Genomic DNA, 27,942 nt, shown 5'->3' on the forward strand with positions numbered 1-27,942 from the left:
AGAACGTGTCACATTTAATGATAGAGACTTAGTTTGCCAGCAGTGATGTAAGCTGGGAAGGTGTGTTTTAAAATAAGGAGTAACATATTCTATGACAGAATGAGTTAATCAAATATAGAGTGTCAATTGGCATTTGAGACCCTGGGCGTATGTCTGCTTCGTCCGGTATGGCTGTATCTATGTATAATATCTTTTTAATAAACTATAGAAATATTATATTTTGGAAACCTGTTCATCGCATTTATTATTTAAAGAGAAGGAAAGAGGAAATCTTATACATCCCCTATGTGTTAGTTTGTGAATATGCCTGAGCGTATTGCTGTTTAAAGAGAACCAAAATAACCAATTTCAAGGGAACACTAGAAGATGCAACTCCCGAAATACACTCCAAATGCACATTCCCACTTACATTTCATTGGCAGATAATTCTGTTTGCCACACAAATGGTATTTTGTATCACTAAGTGTTATATTAGTGGCAATCTTTAAAACATGCTTCAAATTCATATTATATTCATATTAAATTTTCCAACCTACACTTGACTACGCAAAATAACAATACTTTAATTGAAGTAAATATACAGGATATATGACCTCACCCACAAAAATCTCTAAATTCACAGCCCCCAGCCTTAATAATGTGGATTGTGTCAGCAGGTGACTCGATGATATGTACCCTTCTGTGCTTCTACCTGAGCTGAGCAGAATGTAGCTGTACCCAAATCAAAATAATGCATAAAAGATGCAACCTCCTGTGGCTTGATCACTTATAAATTACTTATTGTAATAATATATTTAGATTATTAGCACAGTGTAGCAATTTATATTGTTGCAAATGTACTGATTCTTGATACCGTGTATTAGAAATGTACTTACTTTATTATATTAGGTTATATTTCTGTATAGGAAATGCCTTAATTTCTGAGGTATTGATTTGTAACTTCTGGATGTCATGATTGGCTTTATATAACGTTTCGAACGAAAGTCCCTTATGTTAATTCAACCTTTTCATCTCAGTGGCCAACAGGTTTGTTCAGCCTGTATACACAGCAGGGGGGGGGGGGCTGGCTCTCTGTCTGTGTGGTTTGTATCCTGCATCTCAGATCCTGTCCTAATAATGCACATAGAGTTTTTTGGGATATAGTAGATTAGTGTAAATTTTGTTAACTTTGCATTGCATTTAAATCCATGTTTTAGGAAACATATTGCATCCAGATACTAAAAATAACTCAGACTTCTTGGGAACAGAAAATAATTCAGGGGGCTTGCTTACCCCTTGCTAGGCTGTGTCCAAAACTGTATAAAACAGCACAGCTTTTTTACTGAAGTGAATCATTATGTTCCATCTGACTTTCTGATCACTGGTATCTTCAACCAGTGTGAATTAATAAACATCACTTGCTTCAAGATCCTGCTTTGACAACTTCTTCCCTGCAGTATTTCCTGTGATCTACAGATTAGACCCAAATCTAATCCGTTTCTGGCTGTTCTGAGGTTTGGACCCAGCACCAAGTACCACCACTCTGCCCGCTTCCCAGCAGCTCTGGCCAATATGATAGGCCAGGGGGTATCCATCCACAGCAACCCTGATTTTTAGGAAGAGTTCAGGGATACCAGCCCAGGTGCACCAGCATGGGGGTACACTAGCAGCGACAATTACCCAGCAGATGCCTGTTATTTTAATACCATGACTTGGTATTCTTCTTTTAGTGTAGAACTTGGTGACAGTTACACCAAGACAATATAGTGGAAGAACCTACAATTGCACTTTCCCTAGACATTTCAGAGAAAAGTACCATAAGTATTATCCCCAACAATCATGTGTCCTGTGCTGAGACCCCCAACCTGCATACCTCCCAACCATCCTGTTTTAGACAGACAGTCCCAATTTGAGGACTCTGTCCCACCAACCCAATCGGGACAAAGCTAGGGTGGGAAAGTTGGTAAGCATTGTCGGCAATGAAGGTGTTTAGAAGGGAGGAGAGAGCGGGGCAACCTAGTGCTTCAAAAGCGCTAGACATGCTGTTTTTTTTCTCTACACAACCCTATTGTGACATGATCACGTTCTCACCGTTATGTGGTCATGCCCCCATCGCCCTGTGGCCACGCCCCCTGTCCTGAGACCACCTACCCAAATGTTGGGAGGTATGCAAATTGGACCTTCCTTTTTGTGAACAAACAACACACCATACATACTCTGTAATAAAGGGTATTGTGCTAAAACAGTGCTTTGTGTCATTTGGTGACTCATAACCCAGCAAATCTCTTCTAGATTGAAATCCATTCATATCCAACCATAGGCAACATACATACCTGCCAGCATTCCAAATTGGGACAAACTAGGCCATGCCCTAATCTACTCAAATCGTGCACGATTTGCCCAAACCACCCCCCTTTCTGGCTAATCCAAGTCCCTTTCATTATGGCCAACCCTACTTTGGATGCAAAACACAGTTCTGTTAGTAGGTATGAACCTAGAAGAAAGTGTCCCCCAGAGAACACTGCAAATTAACTCCTCCTTGACATTTCTATGAACAGTACCCAAGTTGTGTACCACACAAACATTTGTGCTGTGGTATGTTGTTCCTTTGTGAAGACATTTTCAATTGTAAGAGCCTTGTTATAGTTTTAAATAATTGTATATTAATTATGTACCTCACCGGTTGTTTATTAAAGTTTTTATATTTTTAGGGAGTGGGGGCCGTGTCTATAATAGAGATGAGCGGGCTCGGATATCTGAAATCCGAGCCCACCCGAACATTGCCGATCCGAGCCGGATCCGAGACAGATCCGGGTATTCCCGCCAATTGCAAAACTGAAACCGAGGCTCTGAGTCATAATCCCGCTGTCGGATCTCGCGATACTCGTATTCTATCAATTCTCGCTAGCCGCCGCCATCTTCACTCGGGCATTGATCAGGGTAGAGGGAGGTTGTGTTAGGTGGTCCTCTGTCCTGCTATATCTCGTGCTGTGCTGTGCTGTTCAGTTCTGTGCTGTGCTGTGCTGTGCTGTGTTCTGCTCAGTCCAGTGGTGCTGTGTCCTGTGCTCTGTTCTTCTGAGTTCAGTGGTGCTGCTGGGTCCTGTGCTGTGTCCTGTTCAGTCCAGTGGTGCTGTGTCCTGTGCTCTGTCCTTCTAAGGGCATTGTTATTTCCCCATTATTCCCAAGTTATAAAATTTTTTAAAAAAAGTTATAAAAAAATAAATAAATAAATAATTATAAAAAAAAGAAATTAAAAAAAATATCCAAAAACAATCCTGTAGTATAAGTCCATTGGTACTGCAATATTACAAAGTTCACTGATTCTGCAGTATAAGTCCATTGGTACTGCTATATTACAAAGTTCACTGATTCAGCAGTATAAGTCCAGTGGTACTGCTATATTACAAAGTTCACTGATTCAGCAGTATAAGTCCAGTGGTACTGCTATATTACAAAGTTCACTGATTCTGCAGTATAAGTCCATTGGTACCGCTATATTACAAAGTTCACTGATTCAGCAGTATAAGTCCATTGGTACTGCTATATTACAAAGTTCACTGATTCAGCAGTATAAGTCCAGTGGTACTGCAATATTACAAAGTTCACTGATTCAGCAGTATAAGTCCATTGGTACCGCTATATTACAAAGTTCACTGATTCAACAGTATAAGTCCAGTGGTACTGCTATATTACAAAGTTCACTGATTCAGCAGTATAAGTCCAGTGGTACTGCAATATTACAAAGTTCACTGATTCTGCAGTATAAGTCCATTGGTACTGCTGTATTACAAAGTTCACTGATTCAGCAGTATAAGTCCAGTGGTACTGCAATATTACAAAGTTCACTGATTCAGCAGTATAAGTCCAGTGGTACTGCTATATTACAAAGTTCACTGATTCAGCAGTATAATTCCAGTGGTACTGCTATATTACAAAGTTCACTGATTCAGCAGTAGAAGTCCAGTGGTACTGCTATATTACAAAGTTCACTGATTCTGCAGTATAAGTCCAGTGGTACTGCAATATTACAAAGTTCACTGATTCTGCAGTATAAGTCCATTGGTACTGCTATATTACAAAGTTCACTGATTCAGCAGTATAAGTCCAGTGGTACTGCAATATTACAAAGTTCACTGATTCAGCAGTATAAGTCCATTGGTACCGCTATATTACAAAGTTCACTGATTCAACAGTATAAGTCCAGTGGTACTGCAATATTACAAAGTTCACTGATTCAGCAGTATAAGTCCATTGGTACCGCTATATTACAAAGTTCACTGATTCAGCAGTATAATTCCAGTGGTACTGCTATATTACAAAGTTCACTGATTCAGCAGTATAAGTCCAGTGGTACTGCAATATTACAAAGTTCACTGATTCAGCAGTATAAGTCCAGTGGTACTGCTATATTACAAAGTTCACTGATTCTGCAGTATAAGTCAATTGGTACTGCTATATTACAAAGTTCACTGATTCAGCAGTATAAGTCCAGTGGTACTGCAATATTACAAAGTTCACTGATTCAGCAGTATAATTCCAGTGGTACTTCTATATTACAAAGTTCACTGATTCAGCAGTATAAGTCCAGTGGTACTCTCCTGTGCCGCATATAATTTTTAAAGGCTTTGCCGAGTGTGTGTGGCTAAGGGGTACGCTCTCTTGTGCTACATATAATGAAAAACAAAAATATGGAGGATAAAGTAGGGAAAGATCAAGACCCACTTCCTCCTAATGCTGAAGCTGCTGCCACTAGTCATGACATAGACGATGAAATGCCATCAACGTCGTCTGGCAAGCCCGATGCCCAATCTCCTAGTACAGGGCATGTAAAATCCAAAAAGCCCAAGTTCGACGCTTCGACGCTGTCTGTCTTTCACATACTTGATGGGATCTCAATGATGAATGCTCTGTACCATGGTCGTCTAAAACAAGAGTTATTGACGTGCTATAACTACTGTAGTTTTTATAAATTATAAACACTACACTTGAAAGTTGGAGGAGGTATTGTGGCCCGGTACCAAATTGTGTACCGGGACCACTGCACTATGCAGTCCAGAAAGCTACCTCGGTGAAACGTTTTGGACTAAAAACAATATTGTGAGGTGTGAGGTGTTCAGAATAGACTGGGAATTAGTGGAAATGATTGTTATTGAATGTTATTGAGGTTAATAATAGCGTAGGAGTGAAAATAAACCCAAAAACTTGATTTTAACACTTTTTTTGTTTTTTTCAAAATAAATCCGATTCCAAAACCTTAAATCCGAACCAAAACCTTTCGTCAGGTGTTTTGCGAAACAAATCCGAACCCAAAACCTCAAGCAAATCCGAATCCAAAACACAAAACACGAGACACCAAAAGTGGCCGGTGCACATCCTTAGTCTATAATGCATTTGTAGTTTAAACAACATGGTCCAGAACAAATCTGTATAGAACAAATTTGTTCTAATAGAAACCACTGGAGGTAAATTATATAGATGCTCATCTATTATTAAATAACAAAAGTGAAGATTCAACGGCGCTCAGTGCAACCAAAGTAAAGTGGACACATATGCTCAAAATACAATAGGCTGCTTCACTTCAGTAACATCCAATTGCAGATGCTAAGCCTATATAAACATAAAAAGAAAGCGCCAGACATAGTGTGATATCGTAAATCAATAATAAACAGAATTTTAAAGTGTCCAAGTGACCGTGTACCAAATATGAAAATTATTAATGCTTATCTGGTGGGAAATTCAACTGAATTCCAGATCTTCCCCCTGGGTAGGTCATATGTAGTTGATCCCATGCACTTTGTATTTCTCCATGAAGAAAGTGTCTCAGGAAATCCGATGTCTGCACAGTGAGATGAGGTAGATAATGCTGCTGGATCCTGCTCCAAACTCTGTGTCTGGGGACCCCCTCTCTCCATCTTCCCTAGTGCTCCAATCACTGCCGGCTCTACAAATATAGATTGCAGGGAGAGGTGCAGGGTGACACAGGTGCCTTGTGCTTTTTCCTGCCATCACTGCTGTGCGTGACTGACAGCGTGAATAAGGACAGGAGAGAGAAAAGAAGAGGTCTCCCTCTCCTGCACCTTCTTCACTTACCATGTGAATGGGGACCGCGATGCTGTTCTTGCCTCCCAGGTCGCCTTTTCTACTCTCAATAGAGCTCAGCTGGGGGGCTCTCATTATGTTCCAGTCTGGCTAATGCTTACTAGGTGCATGCAGAGCAGAGTGGGGGAATCGGGGTGGAGTGGATGTGTCATGGGTGAAAGGGGCCTTGGGCATGGGTGAGACTCGCCATTACTGGTCCTCCTTCACCTCTGGGCCCTGCATCACTGCACCCATCATAGTTATACCCCTGTTTTGAGTCCTTCCCTGAAACAACAACTACAAAAGGAAAGCACTTATAGTTAAAGATATCAGAACCATTAATAGTTCAACGTCAAAAGAGGCTATGCATTCATCCACCACAATTATACCATGGAGGATGTGGTTCGTTTGTTCATAAATAACCCTTAGGATGTGTTCTCAAACCTGTTCTAAGCTAAGCGAATGTAAGTGACTGGCCCATGCACAGAATTTCTGAAAAGTGTTTGTTTTGCAACTTAGACATTGCTTGCAGCATTTAGAAGAATTAATACTTGGTAAAATATTATGGAGTTCTATAGAATGCTCATTATGTCCATAGTACACTAGGCTGCAGGGAAGCTTTGGGATGTGTTAATGAACGTGTGTCTAATGCTCTGTTGAAGGGAGGAAAAAGTAAAGGTTTTGTCTATGCTTTAACCAGAATTGGTTTTCAACTCCCATGTGTACAAGTTCTTAGCGTCTCTCTGACAATATGTAGAAGTTTATTACTATTGTTATTGTTACAACAATAATAATATATGGCCAGATTTTTGATTGTGTGACAGGGAGGATGTTTGCGGCATGTCACTGTCACACTGTCACTTTGAGGATGCCTGAAATGGAAAAGGTACAGCCTTGTTTTGGGCAAGTACTGATGCAAAACATTCTAACCATTAGCAGGAATTACATGCTGCCGAATGCTGGGTTTAATATGCTATGTTAATATGCATGCATATGTATTGACTGTAGGAAGTATGGGATCTTTAATTATTTTGTTTATAGAATGCCAACCTTTTCCACAGCACTATACTTTGCAAGTACCTACACAAAGTGATGAAGAGACAGCAAACTAGTTAAACAATACCTAGAAATGATTGATTAGCATTCTCAGAAATCTTCTGCAGTTTATTTTATACTTAAATGTTATTTTAATAATATATTAAAAACAAAGCATGCCTGCAATCAGATGCTATGCCAGGCATGAGGTTGTTCTATTCACAGGATGCATAATTATTCGTTTAAAATTGCACTGGGATGACACTATCCAACCACAAGGCAACATGCAAATAAGGCCAGTGCATTCTGTGCTGTGTGCTGTACGATGCTGGCTGGTTGTTATAGTGATAAACCAAGGCCCTGTGCATCACCACATCTACTTATAAGATTTAAACAACGACCTTCTGGCTCTCAAGGGAAATAAAGAGAGGAAGTGAGGAAAAATATCCACAGCACGGAATCCCCGAGAGAAGTTCCACACTGTGGGGAGAGCTACGGGAAGCCTCGTCTGGCCATGCCAGTTCTCAGCCTTGATGCTGAGTCAGAAGCAGGTATCCCAATATCCCTTTGTGGTAATCTTCCCTTAGAAACCATGGAAGAATTGGAACATACTTGTCCTCTGCCTCGCTTGGTAAGTAAAGACAAATTCTACATGTGCTTGTCAGGGAAACAAAAGGCTTTAGCAGCAAAGGCTTTGTGTAAACAACTTAGCTGCAGACTAATCCATCTGTGCTGTGCGTGTCTCGTACAGTATCTGCAGTATGGGAAGTTACATTACAAATCAGCATTTCTGTGGCAGTGCTGAGACAGGATTCTTCAGATTGCTTTCTGTCTGTCTCCTGTGTGGTAAGTTGGCTACTGCTTATCAGTGGTACTAACAAACTAGTTCTTTACAGATAACATCCAAACCCACTGCCCAAGCCCCATAGGATTCTTCATCAAATGCCATTATAAGGGAGTGTTCTCTCATAGACATTGATTGAGGAAATCCCATAGTGTAGCTCAGCCTTAATGTGTGGTCGGTTACTGCAGGATGCTGAACATCCATTAAGTTGAAATATAGTGTTTCTACTTATTTTAATAGAAGTGAAATTGTATAAGATAGAAACAATACAAATATTTTAATAGATAAATAATATTTACTAATCTGCCACCCATGTCTTTAGGCAAACAATGGTTAAAACATCTGTATGTAAATATATATGTAAGTTACTAATTATAGACCACTTAAATTGTCTGTGATAGCAATTCACATTGCTTTAGGCTGTGGTGTAAATATAGAAAGTGACTTGTGAAAATAAATTGCCAGTTACTTCAGTTTCATATAAGCTTTGCTTTGCGCATGGAAAACATGACACACGTGCATATATGTGGATGGATTGTGTGTGAAAACATAGCTTTACCTGTAGCGCAACAGCTGCATAAATGCAATCTAAACACGCATATCATGATGCTGGCAACACGTAGGTGACTTGTGGAAAGGAAATGACAGCACATGAGGACGCAAGGGACACACCCGCCATGGATTATGAAAATAAGGATCCTGTCAGGCGGTTTCCACTTTTAGAGAAATTGAACATTTTAATTTGTACATATTGCAATTTTTAGGAGATACATTGCTTTATCTTTCTTGTTTTGTGTCTCACCATAGCCTTTATATCTTTAGTCAGAATTGTTTATTTTCTTTGGCCTTGGACATGACAGAGTTCTGCTATGCTCTGTGCATGGTTAACAGTTGTATCCTCAGAGCAGTTTTGTGTCTTCTGCGTGGAAAACAAAAATTAACTGAGTAGATGATATACAAACCATGGTGAATAAAATAGATGGAAGCCAGAAAGATAAAGCAATGTATTTAGTAAAAGTTACAAGAGGATAGATACCAAACAAATTCATACCTCCCAACAATCTATAAAACAGGACATGGCCATGCCTCTTACGAAAGGAGACATGTCTGTGTCAAGTTAGGAGCGTGTCCATGTCGTAATGGGGCATGTCTAGCACACTTGGCCCACACCAAATGCTGGCGAAATTGCAAGATGCACATGAGGTACCTACCTCTGGTGTATGCGTCACCCTTGTGAGCAAGGGACATTCTTCCCAACTTCCCTCTTGTTGGGACACACCCCACCCACTTTATTTTTGGAATTTTTAACTGATGGCTATTACAATATGCTTATTTCCATAGTTCTCTTATTTATGATCAAAAGGGATAAGTTCTAAAGAAAATAGAGCGAGACTAAAGCAGACTGAGCAATATATCATATCAGCTACTTATATAATTCTGCAGCGCTGTACAGTGAACTCACTCACATCAGTCCCTGTCCCATTGGAGCTTACAGTCTAAATTCCCTAACATACACACAGACCAAGAGAGACTAAGGTCAATTTAATAGCAGTCAATTAGCCTGCAAGTATGTTTTTGGAGTGTGGAAGGAGAAAACCCAGAAAAACACATGGAGAACATACAAACTCCACACAGATAAAGCTGGAGTTGAACTCATGACCCCAGTACTGTGAGGCAGAAGTGCTAACCACTAAGCCACTGTGCTGCCATATATATACAAATTGTACTAAGAGTCACACAATAATTCATAACCTATAAATGGCACACATTAGTTATAGAATAAACTTTTTACTTTTATAATTAATTTATGATGTTTGAAGTGCAGTAATACATTTTCTTAATATTTCCTATAATCGAAGATGACATGTTCCGCAAGCAGCCCCTCCTTGTTCAGAGTGTCTCTTATTGGCAGTTTATCTTAAAGGATCATTCCTCCAAAAATTAAAAATGTAGATTTGGGTGTAATTAAGATAAGTTAAATAAGAAAATCTCACTTACTTTTTATTAGTCTCCAATTCTTTGTTCTAGTGGGTCCCGTTCTGCTTCTAACAGCCCCAAGCATGAGATTCTCTTTCCTGCATATGTGGGCCTTTGTCAAACGACTAGATGGGTTGTCAAACCTCTGCCCATTAGCTTCCTTTTCAGATGAACTTCAGATGTTCCAGATATGCTGGTATTTCACAGCGTGTATGGTAAGCTTTAATACTTCTGACCACTGACATACATTTCTCCAGGATGTGCTTGCCAGCATAAGGGGATGCAGGGGATAATAAGTAAATTGCACTGTTGATATTTCAGTGAGCATGATTTTAGCGATTAACATTTTGGTATCCAAAATATAGTTCAAGTGGGTTTACCCAAACACTGGTATACAAATATTCAAAGGAAATGGAAGATAGAAAGAAGTGTATATTGGGGCACTCCAGGATTATTTTTGATGAATAATTAAAACATTGGTTTTAGTAGATATACCTTAAAATCAAAGGATGGTTCTATTCCAAGAAAGCGGTGAAATATAATTAAAAACAAAGTGTGATAAGGTGAAGAAAGTGATGTAAGTGAGATTAAATGTAGAGGAATATGCATTCACTCTACCACCTCTTTGTTTTATAAGTATACATTTTTATTTGTGTTTTATTACTCCACTGGCTGATTCAATAAATATACACTTTAATTTGCGTGTTATTACTCGACTTGTTGATTCAATACAACTATCTCACTATAATGAGGCTATCGATATCTAGACTCAATAGCAGAAACTAGCACTGAATAGTTTGATATATATTATTGATAGAGGATATTAAATCCCAAGTAATTAACTTAGTCTGTGTAACTGAGTTTCCTTATGGGTTAATTGATGGTTTCGTAAGGTGCTGGTTTAATATATCTCAAACAAACTCCTACTATTTACCTAAGGTATCTAAGGCAAATGCCCTAGATTATTCATTTCGTATATATAGGATGTCAAGTGCCGCTGTCATAAGAGATTCCAAATAGATAATGCAATGTTATGGCTTAGTGGATAGCAATGGCTATATCCCCACCGTGGGTATCTGTGAAAATTCCCTGCCTATAGTGAACTGGGCATAGTCAAAGCCTGTGTAGCAGAGGAGAGGTGGTATAGCAATGACGCCGACGCGCGTTGCGCTCCTGTAGCTTTCTCAAGACAAGCAGAAGTGAGGATCTGACAGTTTTAACTATTGATTATAAATAATCCCGGAGTGCCCCAATATACACTTCTTTCTGCCCCTCTTACATTCCCAGACAAGTTAGCATTGGGCTCAGTCCTCTGGGGAAGGGGGATAAATAAAATGATCAGAACCTCCCCCCACACACACACATACCCGATACCCCTGGCTGTTAGGTTCCAGGGTTAAAATGTTAACATACAGATTTTTGGCACTTCAAGTGCCAGCATGCGTTGACAGCCCATGAGTGTTAGCATGCTGATGCTTGTGGGATTGTTGGTTTAACTGTATATGCACAGGGTGCAAAGAGTGAAAAAGTCCATCATAATGTCACCCACTTAAGAACACTCTCTTCAGTAGCTTACACTTTTATTTTTTCCTTTTAAAATAGTTTATAAATCAGTTTAACTAACAAAGAAAAAAGATAAACACTGTAAGCAATCTGAAAATCTAATAATCACCAACGCAGTAGAATGCAATAAAATGAATGAATTTATTAATAAATCTTAAACATCTATAAAATGATATTGAGTATCACAAATAATGTTCACTTGATAACATAAACTACCATTGGTTGGGGCAACACATAAACAATTTCCTGTGGGAAATGAAAAACTTAAATTACAGTCAATGAGTTTCTGTTCAGCACGCAGTAGTGTGTTTAATATTCTGATCTCAACTCCGATATTAATTCAGTCCACTAAATATGCAGAAACTGTTTATACTTCTTCAGTCCTCAAAGTAGAATCTCACAATAGATTAGTTTAGTCTATGTATGAAATTAATCAAGTGGATATCATGAGGGGACATAGGGACTGATTTAAATACATGGGTGACTTTTGTGCGTCAGAAGGTTTTTATTACCTTATGCACCTGCAAATGCACTTTCCTATATTAAGTGACCTGAAAGGTGCAAAAGACATCCTACTGAGTGTATAGGCCGACTCAGGATTATTGGCACCTCCTCAGTAACCAAAAAAAAATGTAAGCGCTTTCAATATACGATGTGCCCCCATACTAAACAGAGAGAGGCCCCTGCCCATTCCCTCGACTGCCGCTTCTTGCATGTAAAGCATAGGTAGGTGCATACATCCAGTAAGGAATTTCTCTAATCCACCCACCTTCACCCATCAGAGAATGCAGAATCTTCCAAATTCATGCGCTTCCTGTAAAAACAGTATTCATTACTAGGAGCATGCTGTCACAAAATAGTATTTACTATGTGGACCTGCACTTTTGTACAGAACCTTTTATGAGTAAGGTGTTAAGTGAAGGTAAAATGTGAGTGCTGGCGCTTGTAGTTTGAGTTCTGCCCTGTGACCCTTATACATATATTTTTAATCAGGAAATCTATCATAAAAAAATCCTGATAGCTTACAATAAAAACAAATACCACTGCCTTTAGCTTCATACCAGGTTCCTGAAGATCTTAATTTTTTTTTTTGCTGGTCCGGTTCCCCCAATGGATTCAGTACAGTTGTGAAAGGGCTAAGGCTGGTTGACCTGTTAGGAATGTTGTAGAGTTCCCTGCTATAGTGTCACCAGCCCAGCATGTCAGAGCCTAGTGCTGCTAGTGGCTTTATTGTAAGGAACAACCTAGGCTGTGAGAGCTAGTGTAGTACGTTTGGGACTTGGGAAAACCTTTATTTAAAAAACAAAAACAAAAAACACGTAATGTATTTATTAAATCTAACACTCCCTCTGGCGTTGTAATTCACATGTCCCAATGACTAAATGGGTGGCCCCCACTGTAGGACCCAGAGTAGAGACTCAAGGAACTGTTGCTTAGAACAGAGTGTTTGGATGAGCTGATCAGAACAGAAGCAATGGAGGCAATTGGGAGAAGAGACAATTGAAACGATCAGTAGTCAGAAGAGGGTATGCAGTGACAGTGGGGGGACCTGGATGAGCTCCCTTAATCCCCTGCCATAAGGTCCAAAGTACATTATAGTAGAGGGAAAGACAGAGAGAATATGAGTGAAATATTTTGAGGAGAAAATAATAGAAGACAAACAATAAAGAGCTATCAGAGAAACAAAATAGAAAAGAGGAGTAAATTATAGAAAGATAAAAGAGACTGACAGGAGTGTTTGGGGAACAAATATCACAGGTGACATTAAGAAAAGGGAACACTGACAGGAATGACAAACTACACTTGCAATGAGTGTGGTAAGAGATTTACCCAGATATCAACCCTGGCTATTCAACAGTGTTAGCATACAGGAAAAACCATATATATGTGCTGAATGTAGGAAGAGATTTAGTAGCAGCACTTACCTTACTGTACACCACACGACCTGTGAGGAAGAGTCCACTGTTATGTAGCCCCATGGAATAGCCCCACTCCAAGCAGCCCATATAAAAGAGAGAGAGACCCTATGGAGAAGAGTGTGCTGCTCGGAGCAGAGAAGCAGCATTGGTGTAGCTCTCAGGGGCTGAAACTACACAGGAAGAAGGGTCAGAGCTCAAGTAAATGGAGAAGCCAACCACCGTAGAGGAGGGGTGACTTGCAACTGAGAGTGCACCAGAGACATATTCAGATCCAATTGAGTGATATGTGGCTGAGAGTGCACCGGAGATTGCCAGAGTGCTAGAGTCGAGTGAATGACTGAACACTGGTGAGAGATATAAATGTGAGCATAAAAACCCCATTTAAATGTGACCATTCTAATAACATTAATAAGAACTATGCAGGAGTAACTAGGAGTAGATACATGTTGGCTGTACATGTGTCACTGCTTGTAACCCAATTATTGAGCTGTAGAAGCATGTAGATAAAAGAGTTCAATTGTGTGATGGCACCCAACTTCTATTGCACTGCATAACCACCCTACAAATCCTTTGCAAGAAGTAATGTGTGTAGAGATGAGTTTGGAGGTGTTTGGAGATGGGAGGATTGGTTGAGGGTGAGGAGTTTAAATTAAATTTAATTCCGTAGGTCAATGTACCGACTGGCAGAGAGAGACAGCAGAGATACAGGGTGGGACATAAAGATCTCCCATATTTCTAGGGGGCACTGTGTGAGCTGTAGTGGGGGTAAAGAGGTGGGGTAGATTTAATTCGGTAGGTTAGACTCTGACCTTTTTAGTACCCATCATAAATTGGACCGGGGCTTTGTTGTGCAAGTGTTTTATGAGGACAACCTTCTGTGATAACAACACAGGGAGCATTCCGAACACGGTCGAAATGCCGAAATGCATCTGTACCAGATCGGAAAACAGTTTTGCTTTTGATTTCTAATCTTTGGGCAGCTGGATCCACACTGAAAAGAAAATCACCTGGCAGACCTTGGACCGTTAGAACGCCAGAAATGTGGATGCAGTGAGAGCATCCATTCAGCAATCACCAAGGCATTCCACTCATAAGCATGCCGTGGCTGGGCCGGTCACCAGATTTAAGCCTATGTGACTTTTTCCTTTGGGGATACCTGAAGGAAAAGGTTTTCAAACATCATCCTCTGTCTCTTGAGGATTTGAAGGAAAGGATCAGACAGGAAATCGAAGCTATTTCACCTGATATGACCCGGAGAATGATGGAGAAATTCTGGGAAAGTCTTCAGCAATGTATTGCCAACGACGGCCACCTTATTTTCTGGTATGATTTTTAAAACCCATTAAAACAAAACAGTTTTTTATGTTCTTTTCAGAAATAAATACAATGTTTTCCTAAATAGTTTTGTTCATTTTTTTATACCCTTTGAAAATGTGAGAGATCTTTATGCCCCACCCTGTAGAATTGTGGGAAAGGAAAATAAGGCGACAGCAGCATTGTGATAGACTGAAGAGGGGCAAGCCAGGAGTTGGGTAGGCCAGAGAGAATGAGGTTACAGTAATCAAGGTGACAGATTACAAGGAGTGAATAAGAGTTTTGGTGGCTTCAATGTTGAGAAAGGGCCTAAATGATTTTATATATTCTGGAGGTGGAGATGGCAGGATTTGTAGAGAGACTGATTGCGAGGTTTGAAGGATAAAGAGGAGTTGAGGAACCCTAGGCTGCAGACTTGAGGGACAGAGAAGAAGGTAGTGTTATCAACAGATAGAGTGGAGGAGGAGAGAGAACCCTGGAGGTGTGGGAAGACAATTATTTTGGTCTTAGAAATATTTAGTTTAAGAAAGTGCTGGGACATACAAGATGAGATGACCGAGAGACAGTAGGAGACATGAGACATAAGGAAAGGGGAGAGGTCAGGGGAAGATAGATAGATTTGGTTGTCCTCAGCATACAGGTGGTACTGCAATTCAAAGGAGCTCATGAGATCAAAAAGGGAGGATGTGTAGAGGGTGAATTGATAAGATAAGGGAAGAGGTGAAGTAAGCTGTAGAGACCACAAAGGTGCAGTATCTAGTGTATGAAAGCCAATCCCACAGAACCAAATAGTGGAGGAGTCTTGGGATTCTGGTACTTGTATGCAAGTCTCAACTTACTTGCCATTTCTGGGCAACCATGTTTTCAGAATAATTATCTTTTTAGCATGGACAAAGTCAGACCAGCAGAGCTATATATAAACTTATAGACAACCTGTTTTGATCTTGTTAGGTTGTTAGATTTCATCATTGGTTTCTGATTTGTATGATTTTGAGAGTACCTGAGCAGTGCATTCATTGAGGTAATACAGTGATGTGTTAGAATGGGGATGTAGTCGGAATTTCAACAGTCATAATGTCGACACAGTTATAATATCGACAGTCATGATGTGTACATGTTCATAATGTCATACAGTTAAAATGTGGAAAAGTTTGTAAAGTTGACATTTAGGGAACAACAATTGCCAGCATGCGCTGGCACCCAGTGTCCTCCGGGACCTGTAGTGCACCAAGGAAAATGTAAATAAAACACAGACACAAGTGTACAAATTATTGCAATTGAAATAAAAACACCTCAAAACATCCCTCATTCACCCTCTTTATTTGTCACCAAGATCCAGACTGATCTGTAATAAATCCAGGGATCCTCGGCTTGGATAAAACCCCTTATACCCAACGCAATACTAGCTAGCTAAGTTAATGAGCTATTGAGCTATTAGCAGCAGTAATCATATATATAATATGGGTTCTCCCACGGTTTGAACTCAGGGCAGTGAGAGATGTAATACTATACTATACAGATAAATCTCAGTATCCAGGTTTCCAGTACACCTAAAACATTACTGCTGGTGTCTACCTTTAGGGAGTTTTTTCTATTGAGATTAATGGATATACAGCTTCTTAAAAAATGATGCTGACATTATTTCTATCCTTAGCTACAGGATGGATGCTTTTCTAAATTTTGTGCAAGAAGCCAATGGAGAAATTTAGGCTGAGACCCAAATAGGGGCAATTTGAAAGACAGTTAAGAGGTATAAAATGATTATATTACACATAAAAACTGTGATGTGTAATTTTATTTGCTATTATTCTGTAATATTTTGGCAATATGGAAGGTGTTCTCACTTAGAGAAACAATAGTTTTCACAAATGGAAGCAATCATGAGAGGACTGATACTGTTTTCTGTTAGAATATGTATATGCTTATTTTGACAACTACTTTACGGTATGAAGCTGATCAGTGAGCACTTCACCAGTTTGAGTAGCTTATCTTACCTGAAATCAATCTGTCCATACCCATTCTGCCCATACCCATAAAGTCAGAGCACGCAATATGTGCCTATGCAGTTTTGTGGGACTCTGCAATTTACGCCACCTTGTACCTGGAGAGCCAGAACAGGAGTGTTGCAGAATACAGTAAAGGTGTGCACTTGCAGTTGCCAGCAGATGCAGACCAGGAAGAATATATATATATATATATATATATATATATATATATTTGAGAAAGCTGTATTTGTGGGTGGTCAGGGGCAGGTGTAAATAGTGGCACTAGTGGACTATTTGTGAGTGGCGATTGCACCCCTGAAGTTGATTAGTGCTTTTTTCGTCGCTCTTGCATACATTATCCTAGATAAGGGGAATTATTTCTGTTTTATCAGAGCCGTTTTAAATATTTGTTTGATGCCTAATATCAAATGCGTTTTTGCATATAAAACAAATGGATAAAGACATGGATAACAAAGTGAGATGTAAGTGTCTGTGATGTATGTATGGTGTTAACCGACCTGCACTGATCTTAAGATGTGTACGGCTCAATATGTGGACGTAAATACTCTTTTTATGTCCAGCATTTTTTAGCGTAAATTCTGCACATTTTGCAGCCAATTTTGCATTAGGCCTTTTGAGTTTTGTTACACTGATAATATTTTAAAAAATTATATATATATAAAAGAGAGGAAACTAAAAACTGACAGTTGGCAGTGTTACTGCAGTGTAACATGTTTGTAAAATTTGCTCTGTAAAAACAGCTCCTTTAATTTAAACAAGCCTGGGCAATGTCTTGAATTATCCACTGCTAACAGTTACACTCTTGGAGGATGATTCAATTAGGAGTGATAGTTCCATAGTTGCTTTGCGTGTCCTTTTTGCCACACAGAGTGTAGTCTGTTATGGTACCCCTAGAAGGGGAAATGAAGCATATTTTATCACAAGATCAGTCCCCCCCAAAATATTGACACCTTACTCTTTAGTGAGTAGCCCTAATTTACTGCATGAAACAAAAGGGAATTCTTTTTTCTTACTGCATTTCTTTCAAAGACAAAAATGTACAATGTAACATGATTTGTGGAAGTTGTTGAAAGGGAGAGATAATATTTTTAAAACAAGATAATTGTTGCTTTTTATTAATTGGCCTGTCATTGTATAACTGTTTTTTTCCAGTTGGTCATGATGATAATTCTCAAATGATCAAACAGATAAAGCAGTTTCTCTGTTGATGTAAAGAAAAAATTGAAAAGTTCATCAACAACATTATTCGTGAAAAACTCTTATATTCTCAATTTCATTCAATATATTTCAGAGTCTGTAGAATGATCCCTTGATCCCAATCAATAATTCTGCTTATGTTGTCTCATAAAATTGAAACAAAACCCATCATAGTGCAGATATATAAATATTCTATAGATGGCACACACACACACTTAGGGCTAGATTTACTAAGCTGCGGGTTTGAAAAAGTGGGGATGTTGCCTATAGCAACCAATCAGATTCTAGCTGTCATTTTGTAGAAGGTACTAAATAAATGAAAGCTAGAATCTGATTGGTTGCTATAGGCAACATCCCCACTTTTTCAAACCCGCAGCTTAGTAAATCTAGCCCTTAGTGTGTGAAAACAAGCACACTTTCCATAAGAACTGGGTGACTCCCTCTGTGATCCACTCCTAAGAAAATGCACTTACAAGACAATTAATGATAGTAGGCATGGAGTCTCATATGTATTCTTCTCTTTTACTTCAGCGTGTATATGGACGAACTTGTTCTAAGATATAGCAAATAAAAAACATATTGATAGTGCATTACCTCCCAGAGAAATAGTTGTCATTCACATAAAAATGTACTTGGATCGCCATCAATGTAAGATACACGTACTCAGAAAAGAGCTGTCCTTCAGATATGTCCAACCCCAGCCAGCATTGCTTGTACCAAAGCCTTTTGAAGTAAATCTACAAATAGTGCATCGTCAGGCATCATATAAAAATTTGATCTAAGACCTGGCGATACCTTTCTCGCTTTCCGGGCTCCACCACCTACTCTTACCATTAGACTAGAGCGGGGAGCCTCTTCTGAGCATGTGTGGTCCGACAAGCCTGGGCCCTTCTCACCTCCGTGCCCTGTAGCCTCTGCACCCCCTGCACACCTTATTGTTATAGATTGTAAGCTTTCGAGCAGGGTTCTCTTACCTCTTTGTCTGTATGTATTACCCAGTATTGTCTTATTAATGTTTGTTCCCAATTGTAAAGCGCTACGGAATTTGCTGGCGCTATATAAATAAATGTTGATGATGATGAATGTTATGTCCTTGACATGCTTTGAAATATTGATCATTGGTACTAAAACTTGACTGGCCTCTTTTAGAAATGCGATTCACATACATACATCTTGCAGTTTCCTAATACCTATCATGTGGTTGATTAATTGTAAATGATTCTCCATTTGTTGTCTCTTTCTGGCATGATGGTAAGGATCAGTAATGAATTCTCGGATCCTGGTGAAAAGAACAAAAGTAATTGTTATAAAACTTCCGATCACTTAAAGCTTTAGGAAATCTCACACTGTTTATATTTGGAAACCTGGTGACATGATCATTCAGGCACTGCTGTTACATTGAGATCTCACCATCTTTCAGTTTTCTTGAGAACAATATCTGGAGAAGACAATGTACAACATCTATATAGAGAAACATATTTCCGATATTTACCAACATTGCTTAAAATCATAGCAAGCAAGCAAGCAGACATTTTCTTTTATTATCTAACAAGCGCGAGACAGAAAAAAGCTAATTGCTGACTGGTTGCTATGCATTTAGTGGAGATTTGCACTTGAGCAATATTAGTATATAACCTTCATTCATTTTTATTTAAATAAATACATTACTAAATAACATGCTCAGGGGGGGCGACAAGAATAACATTATTTTTAAGTAGTATATTTACTAGGAATCTGTTTGTTGCAATAATGTTTGTTTCATGTGCTTACATGGGATGTATCAAGTACTATAGAAATTTTGCCCACTTTCTGTTATCAATGGAATAGGATAAAGCATTGATGCTGTAAATGGACCACAGGCTACTCTTGTGTTTAGGCAAGAATTTTTCTGAAGTGTTTGGTCCCACCTAGCAAATAGCACGGGGAGGACTCTCACTTGCCAAATTATTTCAATTGAGCCCAACAGCTAAATCTTCTTTTAGAATAGAAAAATGGTCTAAAATAATGCTACTGCGATTTGCTCTGTTTGAAAACAAATGCTGGATCCCAGGCCTATTTTCTTTCAATAATCCCCTAGGGCGCATCCTTTGCCTGACTACAAACTTATTACCAGCTGCAGGTCCCAAAACCATACTTATTATTAGTTTAAGTTGCCAACCTTCTCCTTTATCCCAGCATGAACTATATAGTGCAGCTTGACCTTACTTGGAGATAAACACATGGTTTGAGGCCCCATTCACAATGACAATGAAGCAAAGTACAGTCATTATGTAATAAAACAATTGCAACTGCAAAATCAGGTGTTACAGTAAACAGTATAGATAATAGACCACTGCAAGGATGTATTTCAAATTGTATATTCCGTATATATTTTATTTGCTACTTCTACAATACATATTCCCTCACTATATTTTTTCAATATTATAAACACATTATTGTGTTTTACTTTCAAAAGTAACTAAAAATGTTAAGTTGTGGCAAGCTTGTATGCTACAACAGTCGATCAACTGCGGAGTCTGTCAATATAATTTAGCATTTACTGATTTGACACAATCTAAAATAAAAGGGATTCTGAGTTCTGAAACTTATTGTTATTAACTTTCCTTGTAATAAACATTTTCTATGATCAACCCATGACATATTGCAGGCTATAAAATGTGTCAAATTTTTCATTTAAACTGTTAAATTCAGCATAGTTATTGATGTAGATAATGTAGGGAATGTAGATTTATTTTACAATAGTAATTTTACTTCTTCACTGTGGTTCCATTCAGTGAGTGTCCGTTACATACAGTTGGTATATTTAGAGTTGTTGTTGCTTGTTTTATTCTTTTGTGCAAATGGTTACTGTTCTAACTGCAGGCCAGGTATCGTATTGTAAATTATGGTAAAGCAGAAATTACGCTGTTTTGTTCTTTATATGCATACTTGAAAGATGCAAAACTGAAATATATGCATATATTGTTATTTTCAACTTCTCAAATTCATGTGCACATTACAAAATGTGATTATGTTATTTGATTTAAAATAACAGGAAGGTCTGAATCTTTAAAGGGTTACTGGAGGTGTTTAATTTGTAATATGCATTTGAGTTGATGAGAATACATTCATTAACCAGTGGTGGAAGTAGGCTGGTATACAGTACGCCATACAGTTACTTCTCGTGCTACTTTGATTGTAAAACTATCAAATTCCATTCACTTACATTTTCCATACCCCACTTCTAAATTTCTACTTCGACCACTGCATATAACTGTGATTAGGAACTAAAATATAACTTGTATCAAAAATATATTTAAAAAGATTAATCTGCAAAAATCCACAAAATACGATTTACACTGTATAAAAGTGCTCATTTGTGCAAACCTTTGAAAATTATTAGAGACTGTAAAGAGAAGTGTGTCCTGATTTTTGCTTTGTAATCAAAAATAAGCCTTTATCCACTTCAACTGAACTTTAGGGACATCAGTGTAACGTTGTGTAGCTAGTGTGTGAGACCTTGTGCTTTTGCTTGCAGCATCCGGCAAATAACATCAGGTTACGTTATAGTATAGATAATGTTAGTATCAGCCATATAAGCCATATTTCTGTGAAAGTCCATCACACATCGCTTTACAGTAAGTAGCATCAGTAAATACATTGCTCAATTAACATAAATTGTATTTCAATGCTACTCCATTCATTTTTTTACATACCACACTCCTTTTGATTTAAAAATCAGTTACTATACAGTTTTCTCTTTTTTTATGTTTGTATTGCACAGAGATACGTCTAAATGATCACTGTCCCACCAGCATATATTAAGATTTTAAAACATGTGCATTAATAAGTGCTACCCAGTTACTACTTACATGTAATTGTAGATGTCTGTGACAGGGATTTTCAAAATAATTGTTTACATTTTTACTGTTTATTTTTGCTTTTAATTTAAAAATGAATATACGGGCAAATACTCCATATAGTATTATGATGTTTAGCAGATTCCAAAGTACAAAGAGATAATTTCTGCAGTAATGATGGCAAAATAGAATAAATAGTCTTTTATGAATATGAATGTGGGATAATTGTCAGTGTATTCCATACTTGCCAACCTTTTTAACTTCTTTCCGGGAGATCCCAGACAGGGGGCGTGGTTGGAGGGCGGGAAGGGCGGGGCACGGTGAATCGCGTCATTTTGTCCCTGCCCCCTCACCCGCGACAAAATGCTGTTTTTGTAGCCGGGGCGGGGCCAAAATTACGCGATTTGCGGTGAATCGCGTCATTTTGACAGCAAGATGGCTGTTTGCAGGATATTTGCCAGCTCTCCCGGGAGTCCAGGAGACCTACCTAAATTTCGGGAGACGCCCGGACATTCCAGGAGAGTTGGCAAGTATGGTGTATTCATATGCAAGGACAAATTTATTTTTATATTTGTTAAATATAATTTATTACAGTTTTTCTTCATTCTTTGTGATTTTTCCACTTTTAATGTTGAAGTTTTACAGACAATAAATAAAAGGAAAGGGAAAACCTTGCTGGTTATATGAGTAGTAAGTCTCTTTTATCCTTTTTCTTTTCCTGATTCCTAGTATGACCTTCAGGAGACAATAATTCCCTGCTGTGCTGCGCTTCCAGGAACTCCGGTTACTCAGATTCTTTTTTAGAGTTCTGTTTTCAGGTGATCGATTTTTCCATGGCTTGTGATTGAACTGTAGTGTGTGTGGTTCCAAGTTAAATGCCCTGAGTCACTGTATAAACACACACATGAGCAATTTCTTTAGGTCACCAAAAAGAATATAACAAAGCTTTCTATTGTAAATATCAGGAGTGGAATGGTAGTAAAATTGTCTAAAAAGAAACTCAACTGATGGAAGCTGTTTCTTCTATAGTTATTATAAAAGTTTTGCCCTGTGGACTCTAGTGATACTTGACTGACACAGAAATCAAATTCTTAGCTCAAAAAAGTAAATATTAGCAAACCATTAAGTATGTGTACAACATTTCTCATTTGATGATCACAGTTTTTTGACTTAAGAATTTGCACCTGATTCATTATAGAGCAATGTGCTATGTTGCATAATGTTCATAAGAGTTTTTATTACTTTTTAAGGTTAAATTGTGTCTAAACTTGAAAATTAAAATGTGCTGTGTTCATTAGCATAGTTTAATGGAGTCACTTATCTTCTACCAAATAATAATGCTAGTGTAGTGTAAAAAAATGAAGAGCCTGAGTCACTAAGGAGAACAAGGGACTATGTTACAATGCATGTTGTTTAGTTTAGTACAAATTGGTTTATTATTTTGCACATAAAGAAAATAGTGACTTTTTTGTCTTGTAGCACACAAATACTTGATAACTTTATTTTTACACTGAAATTTAAAGTTGATCTAGGACATGTCCTACACAACATAAATACTGTTAACATCCTAAACTGTCAGAAAATCACTTTAATTTAATTTTTTTTTAAACTACCATTATGCTTGTTGAATCTGTTTCCTTCCTCTTGAAACTGGCATGAGTGTATGGCTGACAGTGTTTGACCTATGTGTGTTACACATGTAATATGCTTATGATACATTACATTAAAAGGCATATCCACCTTTTTCATTTAAATTTTCTCTGCAGTTTCTCCATACCACTTCAGAAGACAAAACAATTGCCACATTGAAGAAAGATACAATTGACCCCCTCACCCGCACTGTCATAATATCATAATAACCTTCCATGCAAATAGGTGATGTTTTGCCAATGTACCATGGATCTCATTTGTTATAGGATCCCATGACTATGACTGCCAAATTTGGCATTAGCCATAAACTCCCATCAGGAAATGGATGAGACAGACTTAAAAAGTAATTAAATTAAGTAGATAAGAGTAAATATATACAACATGTACAAAATATGATTGATAGGCTGTTTTATATACTATTAAAGTATAAACTCCAATATACTGTGTACTTACTATTTTTGATTACAATATTGTATTTTTTGTTTTTTTTTGCTCTTTCAACGTTCTCCTACATTAAATTGTAGAATGAAGACCAGAGAATAAGAACAGGTAGATTTAAAAAGTAATTATCCAAAGTAATATAAACTATACCATTCAACTGGCCAGTATTTAAAAAATGGGACATTTCTAATTTAGGGCATATTAATTGCTAGTGCCTCAGGCAGCCAGAAAAAGAAAAGCACAGTTGTCATAGCAATACAAGGCAGTTATATGATTCTAACAAATGAAACCTACACACAGTAGAAACAACTGTATTCATGAGAGTGCAGCCAATTTTTATATGATCTTTGTTTACTGAAATCCACATAGAGGGGGGTATTCAATTGTTAGCGAGATCCCCGGAAAAACGAGCGCTCTAAATATATTAGCGTTAATACGGTAATATGCGCGTAAATACCATTAATACGGTAGTTTACTCGCTGAATTTCATCTCGAGATGAAATTCAGCAAGTAATTACCGTATTAACGCTAATGTTTTTAGAGCGCTCGTTTTCCGGAAATTTTGCTAACAATTGAATACCCCCTAGAATGTACATTTATAGAATAAATTTTACAATAAAATCTTATGTAACACCCATTTCCCTAGCACTCTGAAAGGAGTGGTGAAATGTCGTCTCTCTCTCTTCAGTGCCTCCACCAGAGACTTCTATAGAGCATGGTGGGATGTGGACTGTCACTGAATGCAACGGGTTGACTCGGGAAGCCCCTTTTCCCAACCACACTAACCCTAGGGATAATAATGGGCCACATATTGTGGTTACAATCAACTGGGTGTTTACTTTGAGTAAAGTAAATGGGTAAGGCATATTTAAATTTGGGGAGATTCTAGACAAGATAAATGGGACAACAGCAAGGTGACCGCCAAATGTGCATTCACTGGCACCCAAACTTTCCCACAACGCACTCACACACAGTGTGTAATATAAATCAACAATGATTTAACACAATAATAACAGTCCTGCCAATATTAAATAGTTTTGAGATTAACTAGTTAACTCTGGTGCTCTTGTAGAAACGTTGGTAACTTGCATTAGATCTCTGATACTTGAAATGTCTCTATATCTCTGATAGAAAACACAGTATCTGATATATGTACATATTTATGTAAGGAGGACTAACTCGTGAAAGTAGAGGTATAATGTTCTTTTCTTAATGCAGCAATAATGGTGTCACAGTGTTTGGTGTGTTAATACTTATTTCTCTCCCTCTGGATGACGATCAGCTCAATTCCTTCTCACTACCCTCTGACACCCTCTCTTCATTTGACCCCACAAATGAAGAGGAAATTTCTACTCTCTTCTTATCTTCCTACTCTACCTCCTGTCCTCTTGATCCTATTCCCTCGCAAATTGGTAGATCCCTGTCTCCTGTGCTCATTTCACCTCTAACTCAAATCTGTAATCTCTCACTCTCTACTGGCATCTTTCCATCACTATACAAGCATGCAGTGATTACTCCTATTCTAAAAAAACAAAATTCCGACCCAAACTCTCTCTCAAATTATCATCCCATCTCTCAGCTCCCATGCCCCTCCAAGCTTCTAGAGAGACTTGCCTACACTCGCCTCACACGCTTTCGTTCCGCAAACAACCTGTTGGATCCTCTTCAGTCTGGCTTTCATTCTCAACACTCCACAGAGACTGCGTTGACTAAGGTTGTCAATGATCTGATCACTGCTAAAACTAAACGCCATTACTCTCTCCTAATTCTTCTGGATCTCTCGGCTGCATTTGACACCGTTGACCACTCTCTTCTCATACAAACCTTGTAATCCCTAGGTCTTCAAGACACTGTTCTATCCTGGTTCTCATCCTACCTCTCTAATCGCTCTTTCACTGTTAATTTCTCTGGAGCAACCTCTGCTCCGCTTCCTCTATCAGTTGGAGTAACACAAGGCTCAGTGCTAGGTCCTCTGCTGTTCTCTATCTATACCGCTTCTCTTGGAAATCTAATAAGTTCCTTTGGCTTTCAGTAGCATCTCTATGCGGATGATACCCAAATCTATCTATCCTCTCCTGATATCTCGACATCTGTGTTGTCCCGTGTAACTGACTGTCTTTCTGCCATATCATCTTGGATGTCATTTCGCCAACTCAAACTTAATCTTTCTAAAACAGAGTTAATAATATTCCCACCCACCAACAAGAGCATACCTGACATTTCTATTTCTGTTGATAACATGACCATAAATCCCACCCCACAAGCTCGCTGCCTAGGTGTAATCCTTGACTCGCACCTATCCTTTGTTCCCCACATTGACTCTATATCTAAATCATGCTACATAAATCTAAAGAACATTTCCAGGATTCACACATATCTCACGCAAGACACTGCAAAAACCTTAATTCATGCACTTATCATCTCCCGCATTGACTATTACAATTCCCTCCTTACTGGTCTTCCCAAAAACAGACTCAAACCCCTACAATCTATTTTGCACGCTGCTGCAAGACTGATTTTCCTTGCAAATCGTTATTCCTCTGTTGAATCACTCTGTATGTCTCTGCACTGGCTGCCTGTTTTCTACTGAATCCAATATAAAATACTTTTACTAACCTACAAGGCCATCAACAAAGCTGCACCAACATACATCTCCTCTCTTGTCTCAAAATATCTCCCAACTCGGCAACTCCGTTCTACACAAGATCTGTGTCTCTCATCCACCCTCATTACATTCTCCCATTCCCGGTTACAGGACTTTTTTTGGGCTGCACCCACTCTATGGAATGTTCTCCCTCGCACAATAAGACTCTCCTCTGGTCTACAAACTTTCAAGTGTTCTCTGAAAACCTACCTCTTCAGACAAGCTTATAATATTCCTCAATGACCCTCAACCTCACTACCTTAGCCTATACGCCTGTTACACAATTTCACACAAGACAACTACCCCCTGACCAACATTGTTGTGTGGCAGGATTATTTAGCCTATAAGTCACTTTTTTTTTTTAAACTTTTTATTTATAACAGCAGATATGTGTATAAAGCACAACAGTACAGGTCATACATATTATCCAAGTACCAAGATTACTAAATATGAAGACAACAGATAAGAAAAATGAGAAACGCATAAAAATAACAGACAAAATATAGATACATTTTTCTCATCCAAGTACATTCCAAGAGGGAGTTAAAGATCTGAAAAGTGAACAATTGAGATAGAATTTTTTTTCCAATACTATAAGTCACTTTTACCTTTGCAGCCTGGCTGGGCCAAAATGCAAAATGTAGACTTAACCTCATGTGTCAACTCCCATTGTCCAATAGATTGTAAGCTTGCGAGCAGGGCCTTCTCAACTCTTTGTCTGTTTTACCCAGTTTGTTTATTAGTTTATTATGTCTGTCCCCAATTGTAAAGCGCTACGGAATATGTTGGCGCTATATAAATAAATGATGATGATGATGACTATGATGGTCTCAGCCACTATTGGGTTTTGGACTAACTGCAAGTCTGATCTTGCTAGCTGACCCTTTCTGCTCACACGCAATTCGCTATGTGGGGTTCTCCATCTCTGCACAAAGACTCGCTTTGCTGTGTAATTTCCCTCAGGCTGCTTGATAGCTGATTTTCTGTAGGCATCTGGCTACAAGACTTTGCCATGCATAGCTTTGATGTCTCTCTCTTTGTTTGAACACTCTGTCTTTCCCATAGACTCTCCTATTTGACTTCTCTCCATCCTCTGCTGCTGTCACACACACACACCTGCGGCTGCCAGCATTTGTTTCTGTCAGCTTTTCCTTCCTTTCTGCCTCTCCTCTCAGCTCTGATTCACTGGCAGAGCTGACCTCTGCTTCACCCTGTATTTCCATAGCAACATGAGCTCCTGGCTGTTCAGCATAAGACAGCCTTGCTATACTAAACAGACCCATTGGTGTATTCCTTATTTCAATCAAAACAGAAACAAATGGGGGATTCAAACATAGGTAAGGTTGGCAATGTATGGGTGGTAGGGGGCGGAACATAAGAATAAAGGAAAGAATTAGACTCATTATCATATATCAATCTCTCTGAAAAAAAGATTTGTGTCTATTGTTAGTCTCAA

The 27,942-nt window shown here is 38.5% G+C and overlaps 1 protein-coding gene across 1 annotated transcript in view; it reads left to right on the forward strand.

The window, feature by feature from the left end:
• Positions 1-7,418: 7,418 nt before the first annotated feature.
• Positions 7,419-27,942, forward strand: part of PCYT1B (phosphate cytidylyltransferase 1B, choline) — a 117,993-nt gene continuing 97,469 nt past the window's right edge. Inside the window, exon 1 of the mRNA XM_075196516.1 lies at positions 7,419-7,723. Coding sequence (XP_075052617.1) covers positions 7,607-7,723 — 117 coding nt within the window. The 5' untranslated portion in view covers positions 7,419-7,606. The remainder of the gene's footprint in view (positions 7,724-27,942) is intronic.

Source organism: Mixophyes fleayi, chromosome 2, assembly GCF_038048845.1.
Source record: "Mixophyes fleayi isolate aMixFle1 chromosome 2, aMixFle1.hap1, whole genome shotgun sequence".
In the NCBI taxonomy this organism is placed as follows: Eukaryota; Metazoa; Chordata; class Amphibia; order Anura; family Limnodynastidae; genus Mixophyes; species Mixophyes fleayi.